The following is a 26408-nucleotide window of genomic DNA, read 5'->3' as shown; positions in this document are numbered from 1 at the left end:
AAGGCTCAAGGAAGGTACTACTATCCCATGCTGGCTCTACACACACACATCTATGAAGGCAGGGGGAAGGATGATGAAAAGTAGACTAGTATGGGTGCCTCTAGAATGGAGAAATAATCCAGTTCGAGTCCTGTCTTCCTTCCTTGTCCAGAGTCTGCAGTCCAGGCGATCAGGAGGCAGGGTCCCGGCAGAGGGAAGAGGAGGAGGAGGAGGAGGAGGAGGGAGGGCTTGCCTGCCTGCCTGGCTGCCTGCCTCCTCCTCGGGCAGCGTGCCTGGGTCCTTGCCGGGAGGCTCGCTGGGGCGGAGGAGGAGGGCAGCCAGGGGAAGGGGATCTCTGCCCCCCAAATCCAGGGCCCGAGGGCTGGATCCAGAGGCGCCCTCCATCTCCCCAGGAGGCCTTCCTGAAGGTCCTCCCTTTGGAGCATCCCCCAGAAGCATGCCTTGATATCCATGCACCTGTGTTTAGGATTCCTTTTCTCTCCAGGAGGACCTGCAACAAGCCCCCTGCTTCCCCTTGGAGCATCGCTGAAGATCGCGCAGGGATTGGCATTTCTGCTGTGAGGGTTTTGAGGGTTTCTGTGGCCGCGTCCTACATCTTCCATTTCCCGGCCCCTTTTGCGGTGAGGCCCCCTGGGGCAGGCTGAGCAGAGGCGTCCTCCTTTTCCGGGACAGGCCCTCCTCCTCCTCCTCCTCCCTTGGGAGCCTGGCTCAGAGGCAGCATGGACTGAGATCGCCAGCAGCAGGGCTTGAGCTTCCCTTGCTGCCATGGCCTCCCTTCTCCTGGGATCCTCTCCATTTTGGGGTGCCTTGTCCTCCTTTGCATTTAGGGCACCTGGAGGGAGAAGGACGGGCAACCTGGGCCTCAGGTAAGACACCAGCCACTGCCTTCTCCCCAGGGGTAGTGGTAGTGTGGTTGTGGTTGTGGTTGTGTGCCTCCAAGTCCTTTCCAACTTAGGGCGACTCTGAGGCGGTGAACCTGTCATAGGGTTTGGGGGGCTAAGGTTCTTCAGAGAGGGGTTGCCAATGCCAGTGCCATCCTCTGAGGCTGAGAGAGTGTGACTTGCCCAAGGTCACTCAGAGGGTTTCTATGGGGGAGTTAAGCGAGAGGAATAGAGGAGTGTGTAGCCCCCAAATTGTTCTGGATGAAAGACAAGGAGGCGTTTTATTTTGTTTATTTTAATGCATTCAGATAAACTATATATAGCTCGAACCACAAAGGCTCTCAAGTTGCTCAAAGACATAGCCCTCCAAATGCTTTGTGGCACCTTTGAGACTAAACTGAAAGAAAGAAGTTGGCAGCATGAGCTTTCCTAGACTTCAGTCTGCTTCCTCAGATGCATTAGGATAAACTAGTAAGATCAGCTAATGCATCTGAGGAAGTAGGTCTGAGCCTAGCAAAGCTCATGCTGCTAACTTCTTTCTTGCAGGGAGTCTCAAAGGTGCTGCAAGATCTTTTTCCATACTGATTTTACAGACTAACACAGCTATATCTTTAAAAATGATATGTGTGTATTATGTGCCTCCAAGTCATTTTTGACTTAAGGCAAACCTATCATAGGATTTGTTGATGTGAGTTGCCATGGATTTGTTGATGTGTGCCTTCAGGTCCCCCCCCCCCTTTATGTGACCCTATCATGGATTTTCTGGACAAGATTTGTTCAGGAGGATTCAGCTTTGGCTTCCTCTGAAGCTGAGAGAGTGTGACTTGCCCAAGATCACCCGGTGGGTTTCATGGTCAAGCAGGGACAGGAACCCTGATCTCAAGAGTCAGAGTCCAATGCTCAAACCACCAAACCAGGGTGGCTCTTAAAAACCAAGGGAATGGGGAAGGAACACAAGCATGGAGGGTGCCTGGTTAGAGTCAACTGCGTGGTCCATTTCCCCATCAGTTGGTGTGGAGGGCAATCATTCACGCAGGCTCCTCCTCTCTCTCTGGATGTGGAAATCTCCCTTGCTTTGGATAGGCTGAGAATTGCACTCGTGTTGCTGTTTTCATTACCCTCCTGGACCACGCAGTTGACTCTACACAGTCACCCTCCATACTTGTGTTCCTTCCCCATTCCCTGCCAGGGCACTGTTGTGCCACCTGGCCTGGCATTTTCTCCTCAACCTCCCTTTCCATCCACCATCTCTAGGGAATAGCAGCCTTCAAACTGGGGACAACTGGGGAGAGGCTGATGTGATTCCAGGTGCAGAGAAGCCCAGGTAAGGCATGCTTTGGGAGGAACATCATGCTCCAGGCTTTGCCAACTCCTCCAGGTTTGGAGCAAAAGAGGGCAAGGGGGGTTGGAGGACTGTGGTGAGAAGAGATGGACTGTTTTGCTTCTGGGATGAGATTGTGGGGTGGCAGCACAAACATGTGAGAATGTGGAAGTGGGTGAATAGGCAAGAGATGCCAGCGGTGCAGCCTAATGTTGCTCATTTGTTGTTGTTGTGTGGCTTCAAGTCATTTCCGACTTATGGCGAGCTAAGGTGAACCTGTCACTGGGGTTTTCTTAGCAAGATTTCTTCCCCTGAGACTGAGAGAGTGTAACTTGTCTGGCCTTGGACAAGTCACACTCTCTCAGCCTCAGGGGAAGAAACCTTGCCAAGAAAACCCTGTGATAGGTTCAGTTTGAGTGCTGGACTATAACTCTGGGAGAGCAGGATCTAAATCCTAGCTCAACTATGAAAACCCAGTGGATGACCTTATCCAGCGAGTTTCCATAGTTGAACTGGGATTTGAACCCTGCTCTCCCAGAGTCATAGTCCAGCACTCAAACTGCTACATCACATTGGCTCTCATTGTTAGACATTGTCATTTGTTTTACTTTAAGCCAGTGAATTTAGCAATTCTTGCCCCCATTTACAAGTGGGGAATCAAGGCTGAGAGATAGGAACTTGCTCAGGAGCAACCTCATGTGTCCCTATTGGAATTGGTACTTGCACCCACATTTCAGTTCACCTGTGCCCCATAGGACAACCCACTGTGCCACTAATGGAATGGCACTTGCACCCACATTTCAGTTCACCTGTGCCCCATGGGCTAATCCCATGAGTCCCTAATAGAATGGATATTTGCACCCAAGCTGCAGTGCAGCTATGCCCCATGAGACAACCCCATGATTCCCTGACTGAATGGGTATTTGTACCCAAGTTTCAGTTCAGCTGTGCTCCACGGGGCCTTGCTTTCCTTTTTACATATAGAATGGGTGCTTATGCTACTAATTTGTGCAGAGGGAGAGGAATGCATTCCAGAAGTGAGTGGCTCCCTCTACAAGAAATACCTTGTCACCAGCTGTAGAGAAGGGATTGGCTGCAGAGTGAGAGATGCGGGCAACTCTTTGCTGCCTTGCTGATCAAGGGTTAAATAAAGTGCTGCAGGATTCCAGGCTCCAATCGGGGTGCAGGTTTCGGCTGCCTTGGTCTGAGCATCCCCATCCTTGCGCTGAGCTGGAGTGGGAGCCCAAGGTGAACTTGCATGTGCAGCCGGGAATCAGTGCGCTTGCTGCAGGACTTTGGCATCGACCATGAAGCTGCACAGCATCTGGAGATTGAGCTGTTTCAGTGGGCTCACCTGTGTTTTGGAAGCAGGACAGGTTTGCTCTTTTCCTTGCTTTTGGGTAGATAGTGCCAAGCTCAGTCCCTGGCGCCTCTAGGGAAATGTTCTTTGCATAGATAGAGAAAGATCTCAGAGGCCCCAAGGAGCTGCTGGCAGCCAGAGTGAATCATGCTGGCTTCCAGGCTCACTCAGCTCCGTGTATAAATGCTCTTTCCTCTGGAATGCTTTGCTACTGTGACCAAATGGCAAGGAGAAAGGGGCAACACCAGTCCTGCGAGGACAGCACAGGGGAGAGGAGCTGCCCCGTGTGTGGCCCTCATTTTCCCTCAGGCTCAGTTCCAAGGATCCTCCACCTCATCTCTGAGAGAACAACCTCATTACTATGTTCTGGGGTTTAGCTGCAGAGGCAGGTGCTGTGGCAACCCCCAGTGTTTGTAGCTGCAGGGAGGGTGAAGTCTTGGCAGCTGCCATGTGCAGTCTCTGAGGTTGGCAGAGAGTGAGGAGGGGACACGAAGCTGCGCCTGGGCAGAAAGGGAGCATAATTTCAGCCTTAGGAGGGCTGAATAGCAGACATGTGATGCATGTGATTGCATCTTCATGTTCATATCCATGTGCCTTGGCACGAGCGCAGCCATGCACAGCCATACACTCATGCTTGCCTGCAGCTCTTTCACTCTTGGTTTGGCTGCTTCTTTCTTTGATTTTTTTTCTCAAGTGTTTTGATTTTGTTCTTTTGCTATGCATTGCCTCTGAGACCAAAGGCAGCCTGCCTCTGCATTCCAGTTGTTGATGGGAAATGATGTTGCCCTTCTGTCCTGTTTGTTGCCTTCCTATTGGAGCATTTGGCTGGCCACTGTGGGAGCAGAATTCGGGAGTAAATTAGGTCTTTTTTGGTCTGATCCAAAAGGGTTCACCTCATGTTCTCATCTTCTTATGTCCTATTCTAGTAATTTGGCACAGATCTTGGATTACTTCCTCTTTTTTTAGTACTACAGCTCCTAGAATCCCCCAACCAGTATTGCCAGAACTATAGCTGAAGGGATCTTGTAGATCTAATCCAAAACTAGAAACTTTTCAAAGGTCTGCTTTGCCACAGATGCATCTTGTGACCACTCACCAACCCACCACTAGCCAATGCCTTCTCTACTTGGGTTGGCTCTTCAGACTTACCCCGTGCCCACCCATCCTTATTATGTTTCTGTCTCACAGGGTGAAGCATGAGAACCCATGACATCGCTGGGCACTGAGCTGTGCCATCTCACATCAAGAATGGCTGCTGCTACTGAGTTATTCCTCGCCTTGAGCTTGCTCCTGCCAGCTTTGCACCTAGCATTTCGACTCCCGACCCCAGACAGCCCTGCCTGGGACCTTCCTTTGAACTCAGCTCCTGGGGTGCCTCTTTTTGAAGATCCCACACAAGGTCCTCTTCCAAGTGTGCCACCAGCCCAGCTTTCTGCAGAGCCCTCTCCCCGTGAGGCCTCCAGTGGGGAGGAAGAACTGAACGATGAGAACTGGAGGGGGGATACTCTTGCTCACGTTCCTGGAACTCCTACAGCCATGACGCCCTTTGACTTTCCCACAATGACCAACTCCAGCTTGAGAAAAACCACCAGTACTTCTGGAAGTAGTTTAGCCCCCCATCCCAATGTGCAGGAGCTTCTTGGGGTGGACAACTTCACTCTGTCAACTGTGGGCCCTTCTACTGTTCAAACAGAGCCTAAAACTATTGGCCCTGTAACTCTGGGACTAAGTCTGGAGCAGGAAGAGAATAGTCCATCTTTGACTCTTCCTGGCATTGAGATCGCATCAGGCTCCCTCCCTTCCTTGTCCACAATACAGGCCTCAGGCACAATGGCCTCCCAGGAGGAGACCAGGCCTAGTCACCACTTAAAAGTACTCAAACACTTCTCCACAGCAACCACGCTAAGCCCTGTACCAACTGTGTCCACCATCCCCTTGATACCATTACCCACTGACAGTCCCCATGTGCAATGGCTGCCAACTGAGGGTAACAGTCTTTGGGGTGATAGTTCCGTAGTGCATCCAGGAGGCAGGGTCTTAGAGCAGGAACTGCTGGGGGGAAATCAAACTACAGTCAAATATTTGGCATCATATAGGAGCACACAGGTCTATGATAGTTCCCAAGGCCAGAGGGATCTCTCAACCACTCCAGCAGTGGGATATACCCAGAATCTGCCACAGAGGGACACTGTGCCTGTTGCTTCCACCTCCCGTGCACCACAGTTCACTGTGGCACTGGCTGGACAGGGTCAAAGCTGGACCCCTCTCTCAGGAAGCTCCCACCAACCAGCCCCAGAGAAGATCTTCCTAGGCTCTTCCACCCCTTCACCAGCAGGTGACATGACAGGGACCAGCCAGGGACCAGCTGCCCGTCAAAGAAGCACCCACTGGAGTCTCAGTGTTGATACGACCCAGCAGCCTGGACCTTGGGATGTGACTGAAAGGGAAAGGGCTCGCTTCCCTCATGGCAGCTCTGTCACTGCAGGTAGGTTGATGTCTGTCTTTGCCTTTAGCACCTAAGGACATCCCACTTGGTTTCTGTTTCCTTTTTGTTTTGTGAATGAGAGTTGAGTAGGTAAACAAAACAGAAGTGGAATACCTTTAAAGAAAAAAACTTAAATGGTGTTGCCAAAATACCTGGGGAATTCTGAGAAATGTCATCCCAAAAACATAGGCTGAGATCTTGTGTAGTGTCACAGAGACATTTTGGGAGGCTATTCCAGGTTGTTTTAGTGGCCATTCTGGGAATTTACTTGTGCTCACAAGCGGGACTAACCTTTAAACTGGCTGGCTGCACTTCAGGCAAATGGAGAATTGCTTTTAAGCAAGCTTTTGAAAATGTACCTGCACCAGTGTAACAGGCATATAAGCCCCTTCAGAATTCTCCCCATGGCATTTGCAATCTCTTGTGGCCATCCAGATATTTGGGTGTAACTCACATCAACACACACACTTGGACAGTGGTAAGGGACTGTGGGAATTGTAGCACATGGCCTGTCAGGAGGACCAAAGATCTGCCCCCCTCATATAAATGAATAACAATTCAGGATCTTCCCTTGAATTAGGATTCACCTTTGGTCTTCTCCCTTTTAGAAACCCTGTCAGAACTGTTCATGGAGCTCAGACGAGATCAGACGTGTCCAGAGTGGAATGCTTGTATATGTACGTGTGGGGAATATGCATATAGATATGGAAAAATATGCAAAAATACAAATCTTATATATAAATTTATAGACTTTATTTTTGAAAATATATGTAGGCAAAGCTAGATAATACAACAGGATGTTTTATTTGATATTTAGAATGAGATAAGACATATAAACAGACAACAAAGACTAATCTTGTTGGCAAGGAAGTCTGTTAATATATAAAGTTGCTATATTTGTAGTTTATGTTATGATTAAGCATTTGTTTTATGTTGTGTGTAGATATGTTTTGTGTTAACTGTTAATGGCAATATATGTTTTTAATTATAACAAATTGTGTGTGTGTGTGTGTGTGTGTGTGATTATCAATGGAGCTGTTGGATCTCCCTCATATTTCTCTGTTTAAAATGACCTCCATCCCATTGACAGCAAAGCTTCCTAGAGGAACTAGGACAGCAGCTTCAGAAGGAAACTGAAGGGGTTTTCCTTTCCACAGAGTAAAAGCAGAGGGAGAAAAAAAAACCTTGTTGTTGGTTCCAGCTGAGCCTCTTCCTGTCTTTCAGGAATCGATGTTGTTGAGCCGCAACGAGTTCGGGGAGCAGTGAACCCCAGGGTCCCAGTGACTTATTTTGGCTCCTCTACTCCTGGACAAGACAGCTCAGTGGTGAGGAATGGCCCAGGAACCAAGCATCCAGGTGAGTGAGAACAACAGTAGGAAAATGTTGTCTTACAGAAGGTGAGATGTAGTCTTATAGAAGTCTGCAGTAACCAGATGCTTTTCAGAAGCTCACAAGCAATATAGAAAGGCAATAAACTTCTCATTGTGAAGTCAAAGGCTTTCATGACCAGCATCTAAAGTTTTTTGTGGGTTTTTCGGGCTATGTGGCCATGTTCTAGAAGATTTTTTTCCTGACATTTCACCATCAGCTGTGGCTGGCATCTTCAGAGAATGCTGGCATGGAAGAGAAGGGGGTATATATACTGTTGGTTGAGGGCAAGTAATTTGCATGTTAATCTGTGTATTGTTCTGCGGTTGAATGGCAAGGTCTCAGGGTGTCTTATTTAATTAATGATCCATTGTCTGCTGGGAAACCCTCTCACCCTGGCTGGTTTTCATTTGCATGGGCTAGGTCTTGATTTTGGTGTTTTTCAGAACTGGTAGCCAAACTTTGTTTGTTCTTTCCTGTTGAAGTTATCCAGGTGTTTGTGGATCTCAATGGCTTCCCTGTGCATTCTGACCTGATAGTTGTTGACATGGTCCAGAATTTCAGTGTTTTCAAACAGCATTTTACCAACAGTATATGGGCAGCTAATTTGAATTCTAGTTATCTATTCCCTTTGCCATTTCGTTGCCATTCATATCCCTGTGCCTGTGTTGTGGAATAACTGAGAAAAAGGTGATTGCCAGTACACATGAAGCTAGGGGATACTGTGCAGTATAAACAAGATGCAGAACGCATTTTGACATATGAATGTAAACATATCAGATAAATTGCTTTTTTGTTATGTACGAGACTTTAGTGTTAGGTCCTTTTTGTGTTCTTTAATTTTAAAAAGGAGAAAAGAAAGCAATGGGTGAATTGGCATGCTCAGTGATTCATTGGATTGATCATTATTAGTCACCCTTATAAAGGACCATGTGTTCTTTGTGTGAGTGAGTGAGTGTGTTTGGAGTCTGCTTTTCACACTGAGTCCTAATGAATAAAACAACTGCTGGAACAAGCATTTTTATAGAATTCCCATCATCAAACATTTCCTTGTAGCCTGCCCTGAGTTACGACTGGAAAGGCCATATGTAATTTCAGTTTCCAGTCAGTCAGTCTCTCAGCCAGCTGTTGTCTCTCAGGTAGCATGTGCACTGCAGAAATAATACACTTTGTCACCACTTTAACTGCCAAGACTTCATCCTACACAATCCTGGGATTTGCCCAAGGTCACCCAGTGGGAACTGAACCCAGCACTCTTTGGCAAAGAAGGCTAAAGACCTTGTAAAACTACAAATCCCAGGGTTCCACAGGATGGAGTTACAGTACTTAAAGTTGTGTCAAACTGCATTATTTCTACCATGAGGATGCACCCTCAGCATCACAGTCTTTACGGGATTGCTGTGAATTTCAGAGGGGTGGAGTAAGGTTTCCAGGTGTCCCTTCTTATAAGAAATGTCCCCTATTTCAGATTGGAAGCTTTTCCTTCACTCTCATATAGAGTGAAGAGGATGCCAAAAATCTTATATTTTAGGGTATGATCCCTTCATGTGCCGTGTAGTGGTTTGAGTGTTGGACTATGACTCTAGAGATTAGGGTTCAATTCCCACTGGGTGACCTTTGGCAAGTCACACACTCTCAACCTGAAGGAAAGGCAGTGGCAAATCTCCTTTGAATAAATCTTGCCAGAAAAATCCCAGGACAGGTTCGCTTTAGGGTTGCCATTGGTGGGAAATGATTTGAATGCACACAACACACAGAGACACACACATACCCTTAATATAAAGATAGAAATGTGTGTGTCATGTAATTCATGAATGTGGATAATATCTTAAATTTACAGAGATTAGAGATTGGCTAAATTAACTGAAACCAATACAACTGAAACCAAAACCAATGCCTGCCATATAGAGGCATGCCATATGCAGCTTTCAGCTTATGCTGAAGCCATGCAACGGAAGTAACAATGGTGCACGTGTCCATGCTGCGCATACTGCGCCACATGCACAAGACCCATTTCTGAAGCATACACAGTATTTCCCTTATGTGGGGGGATCCGGAATGGATCCCTGTGTAAGGAAAGGGCCAACTGTACTTTCATTTGTTATTTCAGTAGAACATAAACTTCTTAACAGCTACTCCCTGATTTGTCAATCCTGCAAGTCATGAATTTCAATTGCCCCTTATTGCTGTCTTGGAAGCTTGGGAACCTTAGGGTGGAGGGAAGCAGTTTTGGATCTCTTAGCAGCCATTGCAACCTTTGTGCTCAAGGTAGAGATAGAATTGTTTTCTTAAGTAATAGCAGGACTTAATAAATGCTTGTTATAATATTTTAATAACCAGTAGCCTGACTTGAATTTATAATAGCCAGATTGAAACTGAGAACACCTTCTGTGATTGGAATCCTGTTGGAGCACTGCCAGTTGCACTGTTTCTAGGGTCAGATTCAGAGACCCAGCCGTGTTCGTCTGGAATATCAGTAGTCAAAGAGATCTTGTATTACCTTTGAGACAAACTCTGGGAAAGATGTTGTAGCATCTTCTCTGAAGATGCCAGCCACAGATACAGGTGAAACGTTAGGAATAAGCTCTTTTAGAAGATATCAACATAGCCCAAAAATCCCACAAGAAACTTTGTAACATAAACTTTCATACATTTGGTCTACTTTCTTAGATGCATGGAATGAAGCATTGCCTAGGAAGGACTGTTATAATCAGACTTTATGAATAGCCATAGAAACAAAACTATTGTATACGGTGATGAGGTGACAAGTTCAGTTTTAACTATGGTCACTGAGGGACAAAGGCAGGAGGAAAGCTGTTGTATAAGGCAGTTCACTCCATCCACCTGAGGAGGTAGAAGTCTATGAAAGCACATTTAGTCTCAAAGGTGCTACAAGATCCCTTTGATTACTGATGTTTCTAGGACTGGGAAGACAAAATGCCAGCTCCAAGCAGCCTATTTCTCCAATGACTGCCTGCCTTTTCAGGTATTATTTTCCTGCCTCCATAGTCTATGCTAGAGTAGTTATGCTGCTTACTACATTGGCAAGATTCTGGCCTGTGACTGCTTTTTCTTCAGAGTAAAAGTAACCAGTTATAAGCATTCCTTTAAGGGGGGGTACTTAATGACATAATGTGTAATTTGGCTTTAAGAATATTATGTAACTCTACCATCTATTCATCCTCTGTTCCCATGGCTCTCCCTTCCTTTTATGCTACTCTAACTGTTGTCTGTCTCCACTGTTTCTATCGTGGACTCACCATGACTCACCTTCCATCCGTGGCTCACCATGGAGCCTTTTCGAACTACAGAATTATACTACTGCGATTCTAGTTTAAATGCCATGGCTACATACTGTGGAATCATGGAATTTGCAGTTTGGTGAGGCGCTATGAAAGAACTAGAAAAGCTTCTAAAAAGCAAAGATACAACTAAGCACGAAAGTTAGAATCATCCAAGCACTTGTATTCCCCTTTACCATGTATGGATGCGAGAACCGGACAGTTAAGAAAATGGACAAAAATTCTGTGCTCGCTTCAGCAGCACATATACTAATAAGAGAATAAATTCATTTGAGTTGTGGTTCTGGAGAAGGCTGCTGAGGATACTGTGGACAGCAAAAAGAACACATAAATGGGCCCTAGAATGAATCAAGCCTGAAATTTCCCTGGAGGCACAGATGACTGAACTGAGGCTGTCAGACTTTGGCCACATCATGAGAAGGCACAACTCATTAGAAAAGAGAATAATATTAGGAAAGGTGGAGGGAAGTAGAAAGGAAGACTAGATGCTAGATGGATGGACTTTATTAAGGAGGTCACAGGTATGAATCTGCAAGAATTTAAAAGAATAGTGGAGTCTCGGAGATGTCTCATCCACAGAGTTGCCATGAGTCGAGATCAACTCAAGGATAGTTAACAACAACAACAACAACAACAACAACAACAACAACAAGGTGCTAGAGCTCTCTGGCTCTAAATTCTAAATGCCTCTTCCTATACTGCATGTCCCATAGGATGGGAGCATGGCATTTAAACTAGAACCATAGCACTATAATTCCGTAATGTGGAAAAGCCTCTGGTGGCCTGTTATGCAAGTCTCTGCCTCAAGACCCCCCTTTGTGCAGACTGGATTCTCTGATTCCAGGGTGTATGGCAGAAGGCAGAAGCAACAACAAACTAGTAAGGCAGAAACAGCAACAGCAGTATTTATCAGGGTCATTGGAATGGGGAGGAGGTGAAAATCACAACAACCCAGACACAGCCTCTTGTTCCCATTCTATGTGTGCATGCGTATATGTGAATGGATGTGCAATTCCCACCTGATACCAACGGTGACCTTCAGACCTGAAAAAGTTGTGCAACCCTGTATTAAATTTGGATGGGGCCCCCCACAAGGCAAAGGTGTCTCTTGTTCGCTTACAGTGCTCCATAAAGTGCTGTTCACTCTTCCAAGGCTCCATAAATAATAAATTGTGATAATAGATTGGATGTGTTATTGAAGGTGGTGAATTACATTACTGCTGAGCTTTAGTTTCCAAGCAGATTTTAAACATGCCCTTCTTGCAAAAATGTCGAGTTGACTAGCATCATAATCATGATTACTCTTATTGTGCTAATGTATTCTTCTGCTAGGGAGGAGAATGGTAATAGTTAAATGCAGGGCATTCTATTGAACGTCAGGCTGGCTGAGAGAGCTATGACACCAGATTCAAGGCTTCTTCATCCCTTTACCAGGTGCTCTGGTCTCCCCTTAAAGATACAGATTCAAATCACATCACTGATGCAGCTCGAGTTAAGTTTCTGGTAGTGGTCAAATTACAGGGTTATTGCTGAAACTCAGAGCAGGTTCACTTGTCCACCAATGTGGAAGCCACTAGTTACCATTTTGTCTGATCCTCCAGATATTGTTGAACTTCAACTCACCACTAGCTATGCTGGCTAGGACTGCTAGCAGTTGCAGTTCAGCAGCTTCTGCAGTTCAGTGACAGTCCCCATCTCTGGTATAGATGAACCAATGGTCTCCCTTGGTTCATCTATACCAGAGATGGGAACAAGATAGCTTTGAACTCATTCGGGTATAGCTAAGACAGCAGTTCTTCAGGCATTTGAGTTTTATGCATATTATATCTACAAGCTGCAAGAAACCTGGTTTAACAAACACAAACAGCAAAAGCAGAGATTCTGTAGAGGCTGACTACCGCAGCTTTTCTGATCAATGTAGAACAGTGACATAGACACATAACTCTGTCTGCCTTAGTTGTGTAGCTTGGCTGGCTTGCCCAAATGAGGAACTTCTGTTCTGTGCAATGATTGTTTATGCCAGTGTATAACTGGGATAGCATAGGTCTGGGACGGTGATGTTATCCTAGATTTCCCATATCCATTACCCACCAGATACATTGGGTTATGACTTGCAACACCCCCTGATGGCTGGAGAATGATGGAAATTTTTGTACTTTACATCTAGATGACATGCCATCTCTGCTTCTATGACCAACAGTCTTTGGTTTAAGATTTCCCAGTCACTGGTTCTCCCAGGATGAAGGTGCCTATAAGGGTGACTTCAGAAAGGCCAAGAGGCTTGACAGAGATCTAGAGTAACAGAAACTCTTCAAAGTTTCATAACTGGTTTAGTGGTATAGCAATAAGGCATCTCTTTCCTGCCATGCCAGGTAGTTTTTTTTAAAAAAAAGGCAGTGCATTAAGAGTCAGGGTGAGAATCATGCATCTCTCCAGATATCCTCAGACTGCAACTTCTAGCAGTCTTACCTAGGAAGGGGGAACTTGCAGTGCAACAATAACTGGAAGAAGACTTAGGGGTTGTGCAGACCACCCCTAAGGGGTGGCCTGCAGCCTCCACTTTTAGAGCCAGATCAGGGCCGTGGTAACTGCATGCCACTGCCCCAGTCTGGCCTTTCTGTGGCTCAAAAAGGAGCAGCAAAAAGTGGCTCCTTTTTGCACCCTGGAAAGGGTGCCATAGCTGCTGTACCGTGCCTTTATGGTGCTCCTTTGGCTCTGCATCATCCAAACACAGCGCCAAAGGAGCGCTGTGATGCCACACACAGTGCCATGCCACCATGGAGCAGAGTTGAGGCATGCACCGTGCCGACGCCACACCCCGACTCCATCCCCAGGCCAGCCTTAATGGCCAGTTTGCAGAGGCTGACAATTCCTATGCCTGAGTTGGAATGATGACTTGGGACTTTGGAGGCCGTAATCCTAGTCCCCATTGAGCTAGGAAAACTCACTGGATCCAGGAAACATATTCGGGGTAGCCATGTTGACCATGTCGCAAAGTATAATAACATCTGAAATCCACAAAACAGTGGTACCTTCATGGCACCAACCAAAATGTACAAATACATGATGCAAGCTTTCAAAGCTCCACTGGTTTGTTTACAGGCAAAAGTGTTAAAAAGTCATACAAGAGAAAAGCTGGGTCATTACTCTCACTCTCTCTTTCTATCTGACCCTGTACCACAGACTTTTTCTGAGAGAGTAGTGAGGATTAATCGTTGCACTCAGGGAGAATTACAGTATCATATAGTTGGAAGAAACCCCAAGGGCCATCCAGTCCAGCCTCATTCTGCCATGCAGGAACTCACAATCAAAGTACCCCCTACAGGTGGCCATCCAACCTCTGTTTAAAAAGCTCCAGAGAAGAAAATTCCACCATTCTCCAAGGGAGAGTGTTCCACTGCCCCACAGCTCTTACTGTCGGGAAGTTCCTCCTAATGTTTAGGTGGAATCTCTTTTCCTGTAGTTTGTATCCATTGTTCCATGTCTTATTCTCTGGAGCATCAGAAAAGAAGCTTGCTCCATGCTCAACATGACACCCCTTCAAATATTTAAACAGGGCTCTCATATCACCTCTTAACCTTCTCTTCTCCAGGCTAAACATACCCAGCTCCCTATGTTGCTCCTCATAAGGCATGGTTTCCAGACCCTTAACCATTCTTCTTCTGCTGGGGAGGAGAATGGTTGCCCTCCTCTGGACACAGCCAACTTCTCAACATCTTTTTTAAATTGTGGTGTCCAGAACTGGATGCAGTATTCTAGGTGAGGCCTGATCAAAGCAGAATAGAGTGGCACTATTACTTCCTGATCATCATACTTCTATTGATGCAACCTAGATACACATTGGCTTTTTTAGCTTCCACATAACACTGTTGACTCATGTTCACTTTGTGATTTATCTACTACGACTTCTAGATCCCTTTCACATGTTGTGTTGTTAATCCAGCTGTCCCCCATCCTGTATATATGCATTTCTTTTTTTTCTTCTGTTGAAGTGTAGTACTTTACAATTCTCCCTGCTGAAGTTCATTTTGTTAGTTTTGACCCAGCTTTCTAATCTGTTATGGTCATTTTTAATACTGATCCTCTCAAGTAGAAAAGGTGAGACAAAAATGTAAGCAATCCATACTGTACATGTTTGCTGGTCTTTGACTGTAATAAAGTTGTTGCTTGCATACAGTACATAAAGCCCATTGTAAAGAGGGAATCCAAATATGGTATGTAAGCCACCCAGAGCTTTCTCTAGTGATTCTGCCCTAGTTCCACAAGGAGGATTTTGGAGGGCTGGGAGGTAGGTTGTCGTGTGAGGGACCCAGTTCTGCCTTAAAGGGATTGCTCCAGAGGCAGCGGGAGGTACTGGTTATATTGAGAGCTTGGTGCCGTTTCCAATCAGGATAATCTCTCAACCTGATTAACACAAAGCTACGCAGGCTGGGCTTCCCCTGTTTGTAACTACTCCTTCTTCCTCCCAACAGACTCTGCTGAATGTCTCTGTGAATGCAAGAAGCCCCAGGTCCAACCAGGGGGACCCTAACTCTCCCATAGCAGAGCTTGTAAAATTTATTCCTTTTGTTTTGGACAACTACTCTCAGAATTTCCAGAATTGACGCTGGACTCAGGGAGAAAAGATAAGATACAGTACAGTTTAACCAATTCTTACAATCAATAAGCACCATTGTAACAGAAAGAAATTGCCATTTTGGAAATTGTAATCCAAACGAAAGAAATTCCCTCTTTCCCCAAGCTTTGCATGGCCATGCTGAGCTATTTTGTTACCTGTCTTAGGCTTTGGATCTCTGATACATTCACTTCAGGAGAAGGTGGTGTGAAGGCCAAGATCACATAACAACAACAACATTTATTTATAATGTCCATTCAATCAAAGGGCAGAACATCAAACATCTATAATCAAAAACTGGACAATAAACACAACACTATAAAATGCTAAAATATAAAAATAATATGCTAAAATACTAAAACAAATGTCCTATCTGTAACTACTTAACGGTCACATGATACCATTTTGAGGTTTTTGTTCTCAGGTGAGGTTTATTTGCTTTCAAGAGCAAAATGACAGATAGAAACCCAACAGGCAAAGCTTCCTTTCTCACCTAACTATGTGTGCACACGTGTGCCTTCACGTAGCCTGTTGATTTATAACAACCCCATTGATTTTAGGGTTTTCTTAGGCATGGAATACTCAAGAAGTGGTTTGGGCAGTTCCTTCCTCTGAAATACAGCCCACTGCACCTGGTATTCATCGCTGGTCTCCCATCCAAGTACTAACTCTGCTTAGCTTGCAAGATCAGACAGGATCTGTTGCCTTTAGAGTAATTAGTCCCTACCATCCAACTTTTGTTGTTGTTGGGTGCCTTCACATTGTTTCTGACTTATGGCAGCCCGAAGATGAATCTATCATGGGGCTTTCTAGGCAAGATGTGTTCAGATGAGGTTTGCCATTGCCTTCCCCTGAGGCAGAGAGAGTGATTTGCCCAAATAAACTTTCTTACCCATTAACTCTTTCTCTCTGATGCTCCCTACTGCCTTTCCTTTCTCCCACCCATCCCACTCACCCTTTCCCTCTCCCTTCCCTTTATTCTCTCGCTTTCTCTCTCATGTCTTGCCACATGCTTGTTTGGTGAGAAAAAATGTGGTTTCACACCGAGTCATGATTTTTATTTTGCAGGACCTAGCAGTTTCCTTGTGGGGTATAGCTTTTTTACTGTACTGATTACTATAATGCGCACTACATGGGAATGCCTTTGAAAAGTGCTCAGAAACTTCACCTGGCTGAAAGAGCTGCAGCCAAATTGTTAACTGAAGCAGGCTACATGGAGCACACAACTCCCTTATTGCAAAAACAATTGGACAAAGTTAGAAGAATACATCTCCGACTTAACAACTTTATATCCAAAAGCCTACTCCCTTGTTGCAACAGCTTCATTGGCTGCCACTCTCTTTCCAAGCACAATGCAAAGTGCTGGTTTTGACCCATAAAGCCCTATACAACTTGGGTCCAGGTTATTTGAAGGACCATAGCTCCCTTTACAAGCTTACTAGAGTATTGAGATCGTCCGGAGAGGCCCTTCTCTCTGTCCCACCACCATCTTCCCAGGCTTGTTTGGTGGGAACAAAAGAGAGGGCCTTCTCAGTGGCTGCTTCCAAGCTTTGGATCTCCCTCCCCAGAGAGGCCAGGATGGCGCTATCCAGGATATCTTTTCGGCGGCAGATAAAGACATTCTTATGCCATCAGGCCTTTTCAAGCTGATAAGGGCTGGGTTTTAAATGATGTGCAATTTAAATTTTAAGATTTGCATTTTAACACATTACATTTTAATTTATAATTTATAAACTTAAAATTGCTTGATTGTGTTTTTTTAATTTTATATTTTTATATTTTAATGTATTGTTTTTAAATTGTGTTGTTTTTAAGTTGTTGTCTGCAGCCTTGAGTTCCTATATTGGGAGAAAGGTGGGATATAAAATAATAATAATAATAATAATAATAATTTTCCACCCTAGCCAAGCCTTGTGTGTGTTGTGTGCCTTTAAGTCATTTCCGACTTATGGTGACCCTAAGGCTGTTAAACCTATCACGAAGTTTATGTGATAATATTTGTTCAGAGGAAATTTGTCATTGCCTTCCCCTGAGGCTGAGAGAGGGTGACTTGCCCAAGGTCAACCAGTGGTTTTCATGGCCAAGCTGGGAATCAAACCCTGCTCTCCAGAGTTGTAGTCCAACACTCAAACCACTACACCACACTGGCTACAGGAGGCTTTGATCAGTTACAGCAGCGTGGGGGTAGGATGGACAAGGGGGTTGGGAATGAGTGAAAGAGGCAGGAGGAACCTTTGATAGGTATCTCCTGTTGTCCTGGGAGAGTTAAGGGTCTCTATACATTCTTCAGAGCCAGAGGGATATAGTGGTTTGGCTATGATACTGGAAAACAAGGTTCAAATCCCCGCTTAGCCATGGAACCCCACTGGATGATCTAGGGCAAGTCACACTCACTCAGCTTCAGAAAATGGCAATGCAACCTCCCTCTGAATAAATTTGCCATGAGAACGCCATGAAAGAGTTGCCTTAGGGTCGTTATATGTCAGAAACGACTTGAAGGCACACAACAACAACACAGTGGGCCCTTGGTATCTGCTGGGGTTTGGTTCCAGGGCCTCCAAAATACATGGATGTTCAAGTCCCATTACTGTATATGCAATGTTATAATAAAGTGGTGTCCCTTATATAAAATAACAAAATCAAGGCTTGCTTTTTGGATTTTATATATTTTTGGAATATTTTCAAGCCTTGGCTGGCTGAATTCATGGATCAAGAATCTGTGGATGTGGAGGGCCGACCATACACAAATCATCCAACACACCCCTCCAGGATTTTTGCCTAGATTCTTCACAATCAGATTTTCTGGTTTTAGAAATAGGATGCAGTCTGCAGGTATTTCTTTTTCTTTCTGCTGCAGACATTCCATCTCTTGACTCTTGCTTATTCTCTGGTCTTTTAAAAGGCTTTGTTTTGGAATCACTCTGAGTGTTCACTGTGTCCAGTGTAATTGTGTAAAAGATAAACTCCCCTGGCCATACATAGCTGTTCAAATTAATTTCAATGGCAGCATGGGGCCTGGCCCTAAATCTCCTGCTTCACTTTCCTGCTTCATGGCAGGAAGGAACAATTTCCCTTCTATAGCTTCCCAGGATCTCCAGTTGATATCCTACGGCTTATCTCAGCAGTGGCCTCCTAGTTTACCTTACGGTTCCCTAACTATCCTACTAAGTCTTCCCTTATCCCCAGGCTCCTCTTCAGAAACAGGAAGAGGAGGATTAGTTATTATGCACTGCAACAAAATGTTGCTGTGCAGAAAGCTGATGTTCTAGATTCCAATCAGCCACTAGCCATGCCCTCCAGAACAGGCAGTAAGGCTGTTGACCATGATCAGTCCTGGGGTTTTGGGGGAGAGGGCTTTCTGTTGGATAATAATAATAATAATAATAATAATAATAATAATAATAATAATACTTCTTGTGGTGTGGAGGGGGAGTTGTACAAAGATTGAGAGTCACTTTTTTTTTAACTTGCAGTGCCCTCAGTTCCTCTGAGCATTGTACTGCAAAGTACTTTTTCCTAATTCTATAACTTGAGGGTTGCCCCAACCTGCTGTCACTTCCCTCTTATGCACAAATGTTGCTGTGCATGCACACAGTACTACGGCCACAATGTTGTGATTTTGATCTCCACAGGGCTCCAGGTTGACTCAGCCTTTCACTCTTTCATTGGTTGGTAAAATGAAGACCCAGCTTGTTGAGGGCAGTTGATTTACAGACTGTAAACCACGGTATAGAAATGTAAATGCTAGTGCTATTGCTTGCTATTGCACACTTGCATATGCATTGTGTGCCATCTTTGTTGGAGATTGTGTATGCAAAGCCTTTTATTGTAGCATTCCTGCAGCAGTCATCCTGCCAACTATGGCCAGGTGGTGGGGCAAATGAAGGGGAGGAGGCGGATGCCTGGCGCTGGGTCAGGCACCTGCTGTTTGGCAGACCCTGGAGCAGATGGCAGCAGAAGCTGTTCCTTAATTTGACTGCTGTCGCCTCCAATTCGAGAGATTGCCGGCAGGGAGGAGAGAAGCATTCATGTCATGCTGCTGCGGCCATCCTTATTCCCCTCCCTTTTTGCCCAGATGACTCAGTGGGAGAGCGCACGCTTCACATGCAGAAGGCCTGCTGCAGCTTCTATCCCTGGCATCACGTCTAAGGAAAGCATCTCAGGCACTCAGGCTAGGAATGAATCTCAATCTCTCTCTCTTTCTCTGGGAGAGCTGCCACTAAGTGGGATGGGGAAGGGGACATAAGAAGGTCAGCAATTCCCATACTGTGGGCCATTAGAGAACTTTAATTGCACTACAGTGGATAAATTAATCAAAGACTCCTGGGAACACAAAATGGCAGGTAGCAAGGGAAGGGGAAGAGAGGCAGGTTCATGGTTTGGTAAAGACTAGTTTGCTATTTTGTACTACAGCAGGGGTAGGCAACCTTTTTGAGCCGGGGGCCGGGTTGCTGTCCCTCAGACAACTGGGGGGCCGAAGCCAAAAAATAAATAAATAAATTTTATTTTAAAAAAATTAAATATATAAATAAACCAGGACAAATGTAGGACAAAATTTTCAAATGGAAGACACTTTTGTAAAAAAAAATGGAGGACACGCGAAAAAAATTGCTGATTTTTTAAAAAATGTTAATATAAATGCATGTTTCTGAGGCTTCTATAGACAATTGCCCCCCAAAGGCCCCGGCGGCAATCGGCGGCAGGACCAGGCTGGGGCCGGTCCCAAGGCCTCGCCGGGCTGCATCCGGCCCGCGGGCCGCAGGTTGCCTACCCCTGTACTACAGCCTTCACAATCCCCTAAATACTGGACTCAGAGTCCACAGAGTGAAGGCTGGAATCCTGTTGGGGTGTAGTGTCTTTGTAATTGGACTTAACGTCTGCAAGAATTAGCGTTGCGACATTGCACAACATCCAGATCCCGTAGAGCAATAGCAAGTACATTTCTGTACTTCTTATCAGTGAACTCAGCACTCTCTAAGTAGTTTACAATGTGTAAGACAATTGCCCCCAACAAGCTGGGTACTCATTTTATTGACCTACGAAAGGATGGAAGGCTGAATCAACCTTGGAGCCCTGGGATCAAACTCACAACCTTGTGGCTGCAGTACTGGCATTTAACCGCTGTGCTACCAGGGCTCCCTTAGTAGAGGGGTGCTGTTATGTTACCATGTAGCAGAGCTGGCAAAGTGCCCGATACACATGATGTTTGATGCACAGTGGGACCAATGCACATCGCATCAATCTTTCTATTGTCTCAAAATGCATCTTCACAGTTCACTAACAGAGTTTTCTAGCACCTTTGCTGGTTAGGTTTGTTGTTGTATGCCATCAAGTTGTTTCTGACTTATGGCGACCCTATCCCACAGTTTTCTTGGCAAGTTTCTTCAGAGAGGGTTTACCATTGCCATCCTCTGAGGCTGAGAGGGTATGACTTGCCAAAGGTCATCCAGTGGGTTTTCATGCCCAAGCTGGGATTCGAGCCATGGTCTCCATAGTCCAGTGCTCAAACACCTACACTATGCTGGCGCCTATGTAAGTAGGTAAACACAAAGATATATTACGTAAAAGGTCACATAGGATTCCGACAAACATTTCCATACTCAGACCAGTTTTGTGTGTAATGTATTCTTTTAAAAAAAAAAGTCTCCATTGAGACTCAAAAATCTGTCCTAAGCTGAATTCTTTGATCTTCTGCATATTCTAGAGTTACATTACTTTCCTTCCTTTGCATCATATAGTCAACTTTTATTTTTCTTCCTGAGTTGTGCAAGGTTTGAAAAGCTAGTCTGACCACTAGAAATTTATTGAAAGGCAGGGCTTTACTGATATTTATTAAGAGCAAATGCCTCCACTGGGGAACCATCATGTGTTTTGGACTTCAACTCTCAGAGGTCCCAGCCAGCATAGAACAGGATCATAGAGTTGGAAGAGACCACATTTGGTCAGAAACATTTGGAGGCCAACATTTCCTCACTCCTGCCATGCCCTTCAAGCATTTGGGGAAGTGGAAAGCTCTAAACAACAGCTTTATAAATGTATGAGATGTATGCCAGGATCTGATTAACATTACAACTGTGGACTTTTAAAACTTTCCTCAATACCCTTCTTCTATATTATCATATCCACATCATTTTTGATTTGTTAGTTTGTTACTAATAATTGTTAGATGATTGTTGCTGTTTTTATATGTTGATATTTTATATAATTCCTGAATTGTAATAAATTAAAAAATGGGGAGAAAACTGTACAAGATGTAAAATTACTTCTTCCTTTATAAAATTAGAATGTCTTACTAAAGTAATAAGATAATTTAGTAATAAGATATAATAGATATATGTGTAAGGATATTTCGTAACAAATTGCATAAGGAACACATATTGCACAATCTTAGTAAACACTCACAATCAATATGTAAAGGGTGAGATACAGATAAATTACCAGTATATCAGAATTGAGGAATATTGGAGCAAAGCTGTCATTATGATAGTAACAAATATACAAGCAATCTGGGGGAGGGGTGAAGATTATGTTGTGAATGTGGTAAAAGAAGAATTGTAAGTATTTTAATGTAAATAAATGTCAATAAAGATTATAACAAAAAATAAATAAAAATAAAATGAGATAAATAAAAATAAAATGAGAATGTAGCTTCTGGGCAAAACCAGAAGTTTAAATTCTATACTCAGAACCACATTTCTTGCCACTTTCCCCAGCACCTAAGGAAAAATGAGCAATATGGATAGCCCTGGTTTTTTGCACCCTTTCTGGTCCTGACCACTCAAATATTTCATTTGTGATTTGCAGATGCAGCTGAGACTCGCCCTCCTGTGCAGAGCACCCCTGTGGTCTCCAGCACTTCTGCTCGCATCCTGGCTACTCCTCGCCGCGGCCTTATCCGAGTCACCACACAACGAATTCTGCAGCACCCACAGCTCACCAGACCAGAGCCCAGCCTGCCTGCCATGCTGCCTGCCTCAAGCGCCCCTTGTCCACACGCAGGTGGTGCTTGCAGCCAGTTATTGCCCAACCAGACTCTGCTCCACTGGGGAGACCTTGAGCGCACTCTGAGCTTTGCCTGGGTGCTGCATGTCTATGGCTCTGGGGTGCTTTACCTCCTTCTTAGCCTACTGAGTTTGGCCTGCCTGGGGGGTTCCCTTGCTTTGCGTGTGCCCCATCTCCCCTACGTCATGGGTGCCAGCACTCTGCTGCTGTTGTTTGGAGTTTTGCGTGCCACATTCTTTCTGGCTGATCCCTATGGCTCCCGAGAGTGGCTCCCCACCCAGGCTCTGCGAGTCCTGTACACGGCACCTTTCCCCCTGCTGTTGACCACCTTTGCCATGCTTCTGCTACGGCTCTTCTGCCAAGCCCATTTAGAGATCCTGCCCCCAAAGTGGCAAAGCCTGCCAGTGTTGGCAGTGCTGGGGACCATCCAGAGTGCTGTTCTCTTGGCAGCTGACTTATTTTCACCTCCGTTGCACCCAGCCGTTCCAGTGGGACTGCACACACTTTCCTGCATAGCTGGCATCTCTTTCCTGCCAGCCACAGTGTTTGTGTACCGACAGTTACAGCACAATGTGGCAGTGGAGGGTACTCCTGAGCCAGGCGTGTGGAGTGGGGCATGGGTGCTCCTGGGAAGCAGTGGTCTGGCGCTGCCGTGCTGTGGGCTGCAGTTCTATGGTGTGCTGTGGCAGGCAGAGCTCTTGGGCCAAGTGGACCTTTTCACCTGGGGCTGGTGGTTTGTGCAGTTCTGGTTCCGGATTGGGGAGTTGGTGCTCTCATTCGCCCTGGTCTTCCTAGCCTGGCAGGCTCTTTGTCAGCGTTATGGATCTACTGAACATTCCTGCTGGGCCAAGCTCATGCGCTACTTCTGTACCTACCGCAAGGCCGAGGTGCCAGAGTATCCCAACAATTGTTATGACTGGACTGGTGCCGTCCTGGAGAAAGTACCCAACAATGACATCAGCAAGAACTTGATCCGAAATCCCCCCAGCAGCGGGCGCCTCTGGGCACTCAAGGACAGCAATGAATTACGGGCCGCAGCTAGACAAGGTTCCAGCCCATCGCCCGTCCGTCCTGTCTACAGCCCCAAGTGCCCCAATGCTGCAGCTGCTTCCATGGGCCGCTCCTACACCAGCATCTGCTTTGAAAGGGATTCGGTCCTTTCTTTGGCGGAGCTCGAATTCCGGCCTCCCTCACCCATCAACCTCAGCCGCAGCATTGACGAAGCACTCTTCCGGGAGCATTTGGTGCGCGACTCCATCTTCCTGCGCTCCAGCCTCCATTTTCCCTCCCGCTTGGCACGCCAAGATTCCTGCTCATCATTGCGTGGCGACTGTTCAACGCTGTCCCACACCGCTCAGCCCCTTCTGGCCCGGCCACGCCGCAGCAGCGACCCGGACTGCCTGTACAGTTTAGCGCGGGCCAGTTCAATGGGGGAGCTCACCACCCACAGCCGGGGCCTGGCCAGTGAGCCACCGACAGATACTTCCTTTGACAGCTTCTCCCGCACCTCCTTTTCCCGTGCCTCCCTCAAAATTAGTTGGAATCCTTGGCGCCATGGCCTGTCCTCGCCCGAGAGCCTGCCCCCTGAAGAGCTTCCCAGCCAGACCCAGCTGCTTCCAGATGACCTCCCCCCGGTTCCATCCAACAGTGCTCCAAACTCCGAACGTGAGGCCAGGAGGAGCTTCTTGGCCTTGAGCAAGCAGGTGGATTCCCGTAGCCTCTCAAGTGACACTATTGAATTGTGAGACTGAGCAATGGCTTTTGCCTGCCTGTGCCCACTTGGAGACACCAGCCTGGTTGTTGGCTGAGGAGAAAGAGCAGTAAAGAAAAGAAGAACAAAAAGAAAGAGGAAGAGGAGGAGGAGATGGTGACGACTGCTGTGGAGCTGGTTTGTTTCAAAGAGCATGGGCCAGGGGGAAATCCAATTTCATTTTTAAAAGCAATGGGACCTCTGCCCCGCAATCACATCTAGTACCAGCCACTCATGTAACAGCCTCCAGTATGGTCTTGGCTGGGCCTTTCCTATAGTATCAGCCACATTAACGTCTAGTACCAGACTTCCACACCTTGTCAGCTATGTACCCAGCAGTACCTAGTAGCCACTTCATTTCAAGTTCTGTAGTGTCAGCAATAGTCAGATCTCTTGTGTTACAACCAGCCTTTGTGTTTCCAGAAATGGAAATTTGCCATTGTTTTTCAATCCCAAAATGCACTACTCGGTGTAACCTGATACCTCCACACCTAACAGTGATTTAATCAGTCTGTACTCTCCAACCTATGACTGTGTCTAACTACAGATCTTATGGTCACACTTTCTGGCCTATTTTGGACTTTATTTGTTTCCCCAACCCCTAATATCTGGTACCACATAGCCTGATGATGTCTGAAGCAGTCAAAAGCCTTCACACGTCTGGAGTATTTCTGTTGCTCCTAATAAAGACATTGCCCAGTAGTGGATTTCACAATAGGAAGATTGCTGAAATACCTTCCAATTGCAACATGGAGTCTCTTGTGGAGAACTAGATTTGGAACAGTTCCTTTTTTGGACAATAAATCCCAGAAACCCCATCAGCATGGCCACTGCTAGCCGGGGAATGCTGAGAGTTTTAGTCCAAAAAAGTATGTTTCTCAAACTCAGATGAAGAGACAAGGTGAGGCAGGGCACAATCATTCTCCACATCTGAGACAATCATACCTGCAAACCTAACAAGTTTAGCTGCTGTTTGGTGTTTGTGATATTCCATAGCATCCCATAGAAAGATGCTCTTTAAGAAACAGTCAAGAAGGGATGGTAAGATTTGCCAGGAACTGCTACTGTATCAGGTTGCAAGTGCAGCATCAGCCCTGCAACCAAATATGGGGTGCTCAACAGTTCACTGGTAGAATATATGCTTTGCATGCAGCATGTTCCATACCTGGCAACCCTATTAAGGGGTTTATTTTACACAACAGGAGCAGAAGAGGCTTTCTGTAGAGTCCATGCCAGGCAAGAACAGCTAATTCTGGATTTGATGGGCCAGCAGCATGAATCAGGATAAGAAAGCAGCCTTTAATGAATTTGTACACAGAGCTTTGAAAAAGCGATCCTTTGGGACTGTGATTCCCAGCATCTCCCAACTGAAGCATTCTGGGAATTACAGTCCAAAAAAGGTACTTTTCTAAGTATTGTATGTGCAGCTGTTTACACTATGAATAATGGAACTGAAGTTTCTGGTTCAATTTCCACAATCCAAAATGGAATGATTTTGCTCAGACACTGGGAAACTTCCATTTAACTTTTCTCAGACAGAAAACAAATGTATAGCCCTCATGATTGCAGTAGAAAAAGTGATTCATGTAGCCAGTTTCTTATGTTATCCAAAAGAGAGAACCTTCCCACTTCATGCAAGCATACACCTGGGTTATATTTTAAGATACTAGAATGGAAAAGGGTGTGAGAGCTCTCCACAGCCTTCTGGGCTCTTCCTCTCTGTCCATCCATGTAATCTATATACAGCCTTGCTCCCTCTCTTTGTGTCTTTTTAAAAAAATCTAAGTCCAAAACTTTCCAGAAATAGCTTGAAATTCAGAACTTGGTTTTGTATTGTGGGATGGTGCTGGATGAGGGAACAACAGCTGCGGGGTGTGTGTATGTTAAAACTGGAGAAACTGCAGCTTTTCTTGGTCTGGGTCTCCTTGCAATAGCACAAATTGTACTTGTCTGGTATTATATCTGTCTCCTGCTGTATCAGGACAGAGAAGGGAAGGAGGTGCCCAGACCTGTGGTTGGATGGACCTACTGTTGAATGTGATAATGGTCAGTTTGTGCCAAAATAAAAATAAACCATCTATCAGAGTATGTCATCTTGGCTTCAGGTCTCATTCTTTTATTATCATTAGTTACATTAATAACTTTCCTTTCCTCTAGTGAGCTCAAGGTGACATGTCTAGTTTTTTCCTCTTCTAAACTTTATCCTCACAACAGGCCTGTCAGGTAGTTCAGGCTGAGAGAGAATGACTGACCAGAGGTCATGCAAGGAGTGTACTCGTTTTCTGAGTAAAACACTTTGTAATTATCTGTCTCGGAATGTTCCA

General features: G+C 45.5%; 1 protein-coding gene across 5 annotated transcripts; it reads left to right on the top strand.

Annotated features, from left to right (window-relative positions):
- Positions 1-260: 260 nt before the first annotated feature.
- On the top strand, positions 261-26168 carry PRRT3 (proline rich transmembrane protein 3). 5 transcript variants are annotated; one of them, XM_042455815.1, is made up of 5 exons: positions 261-557; positions 2136-2205; positions 4751-6047; positions 7272-7403; positions 22137-26168. In XM_042455815.1, exons 3-5 carry the CDS (start codon positions 4769-4771, stop codon positions 24077-24079), a joined length of 3354 nt encoding a protein of 1117 aa, XP_042311749.1. In that variant the 5' UTR covers positions 261-557; positions 2136-2205; positions 4751-4768; the 3' UTR covers positions 24080-26168. The 5 variants fall into 5 exon arrangements, with proteins under 5 accessions (XP_042311749.1, XP_042311747.1, XP_042311750.1 ...); XM_042455813.1 differs by having other exon boundaries at positions 261-866; XM_042455816.1 differs by lacking the exon at positions 2136-2205.
- Positions 26169-26408: the final 240 nt, after the last annotated feature.

The sequence above is a fragment of the Sceloporus undulatus genome, chromosome 2 (assembly GCF_019175285.1).
Source record: "Sceloporus undulatus isolate JIND9_A2432 ecotype Alabama chromosome 2, SceUnd_v1.1, whole genome shotgun sequence".
NCBI classification, from domain to species: domain Eukaryota; kingdom Metazoa; phylum Chordata; class Lepidosauria; order Squamata; family Phrynosomatidae; genus Sceloporus; species Sceloporus undulatus.
This window is presented reverse-complemented; position numbering and strand designations above follow the sequence as displayed.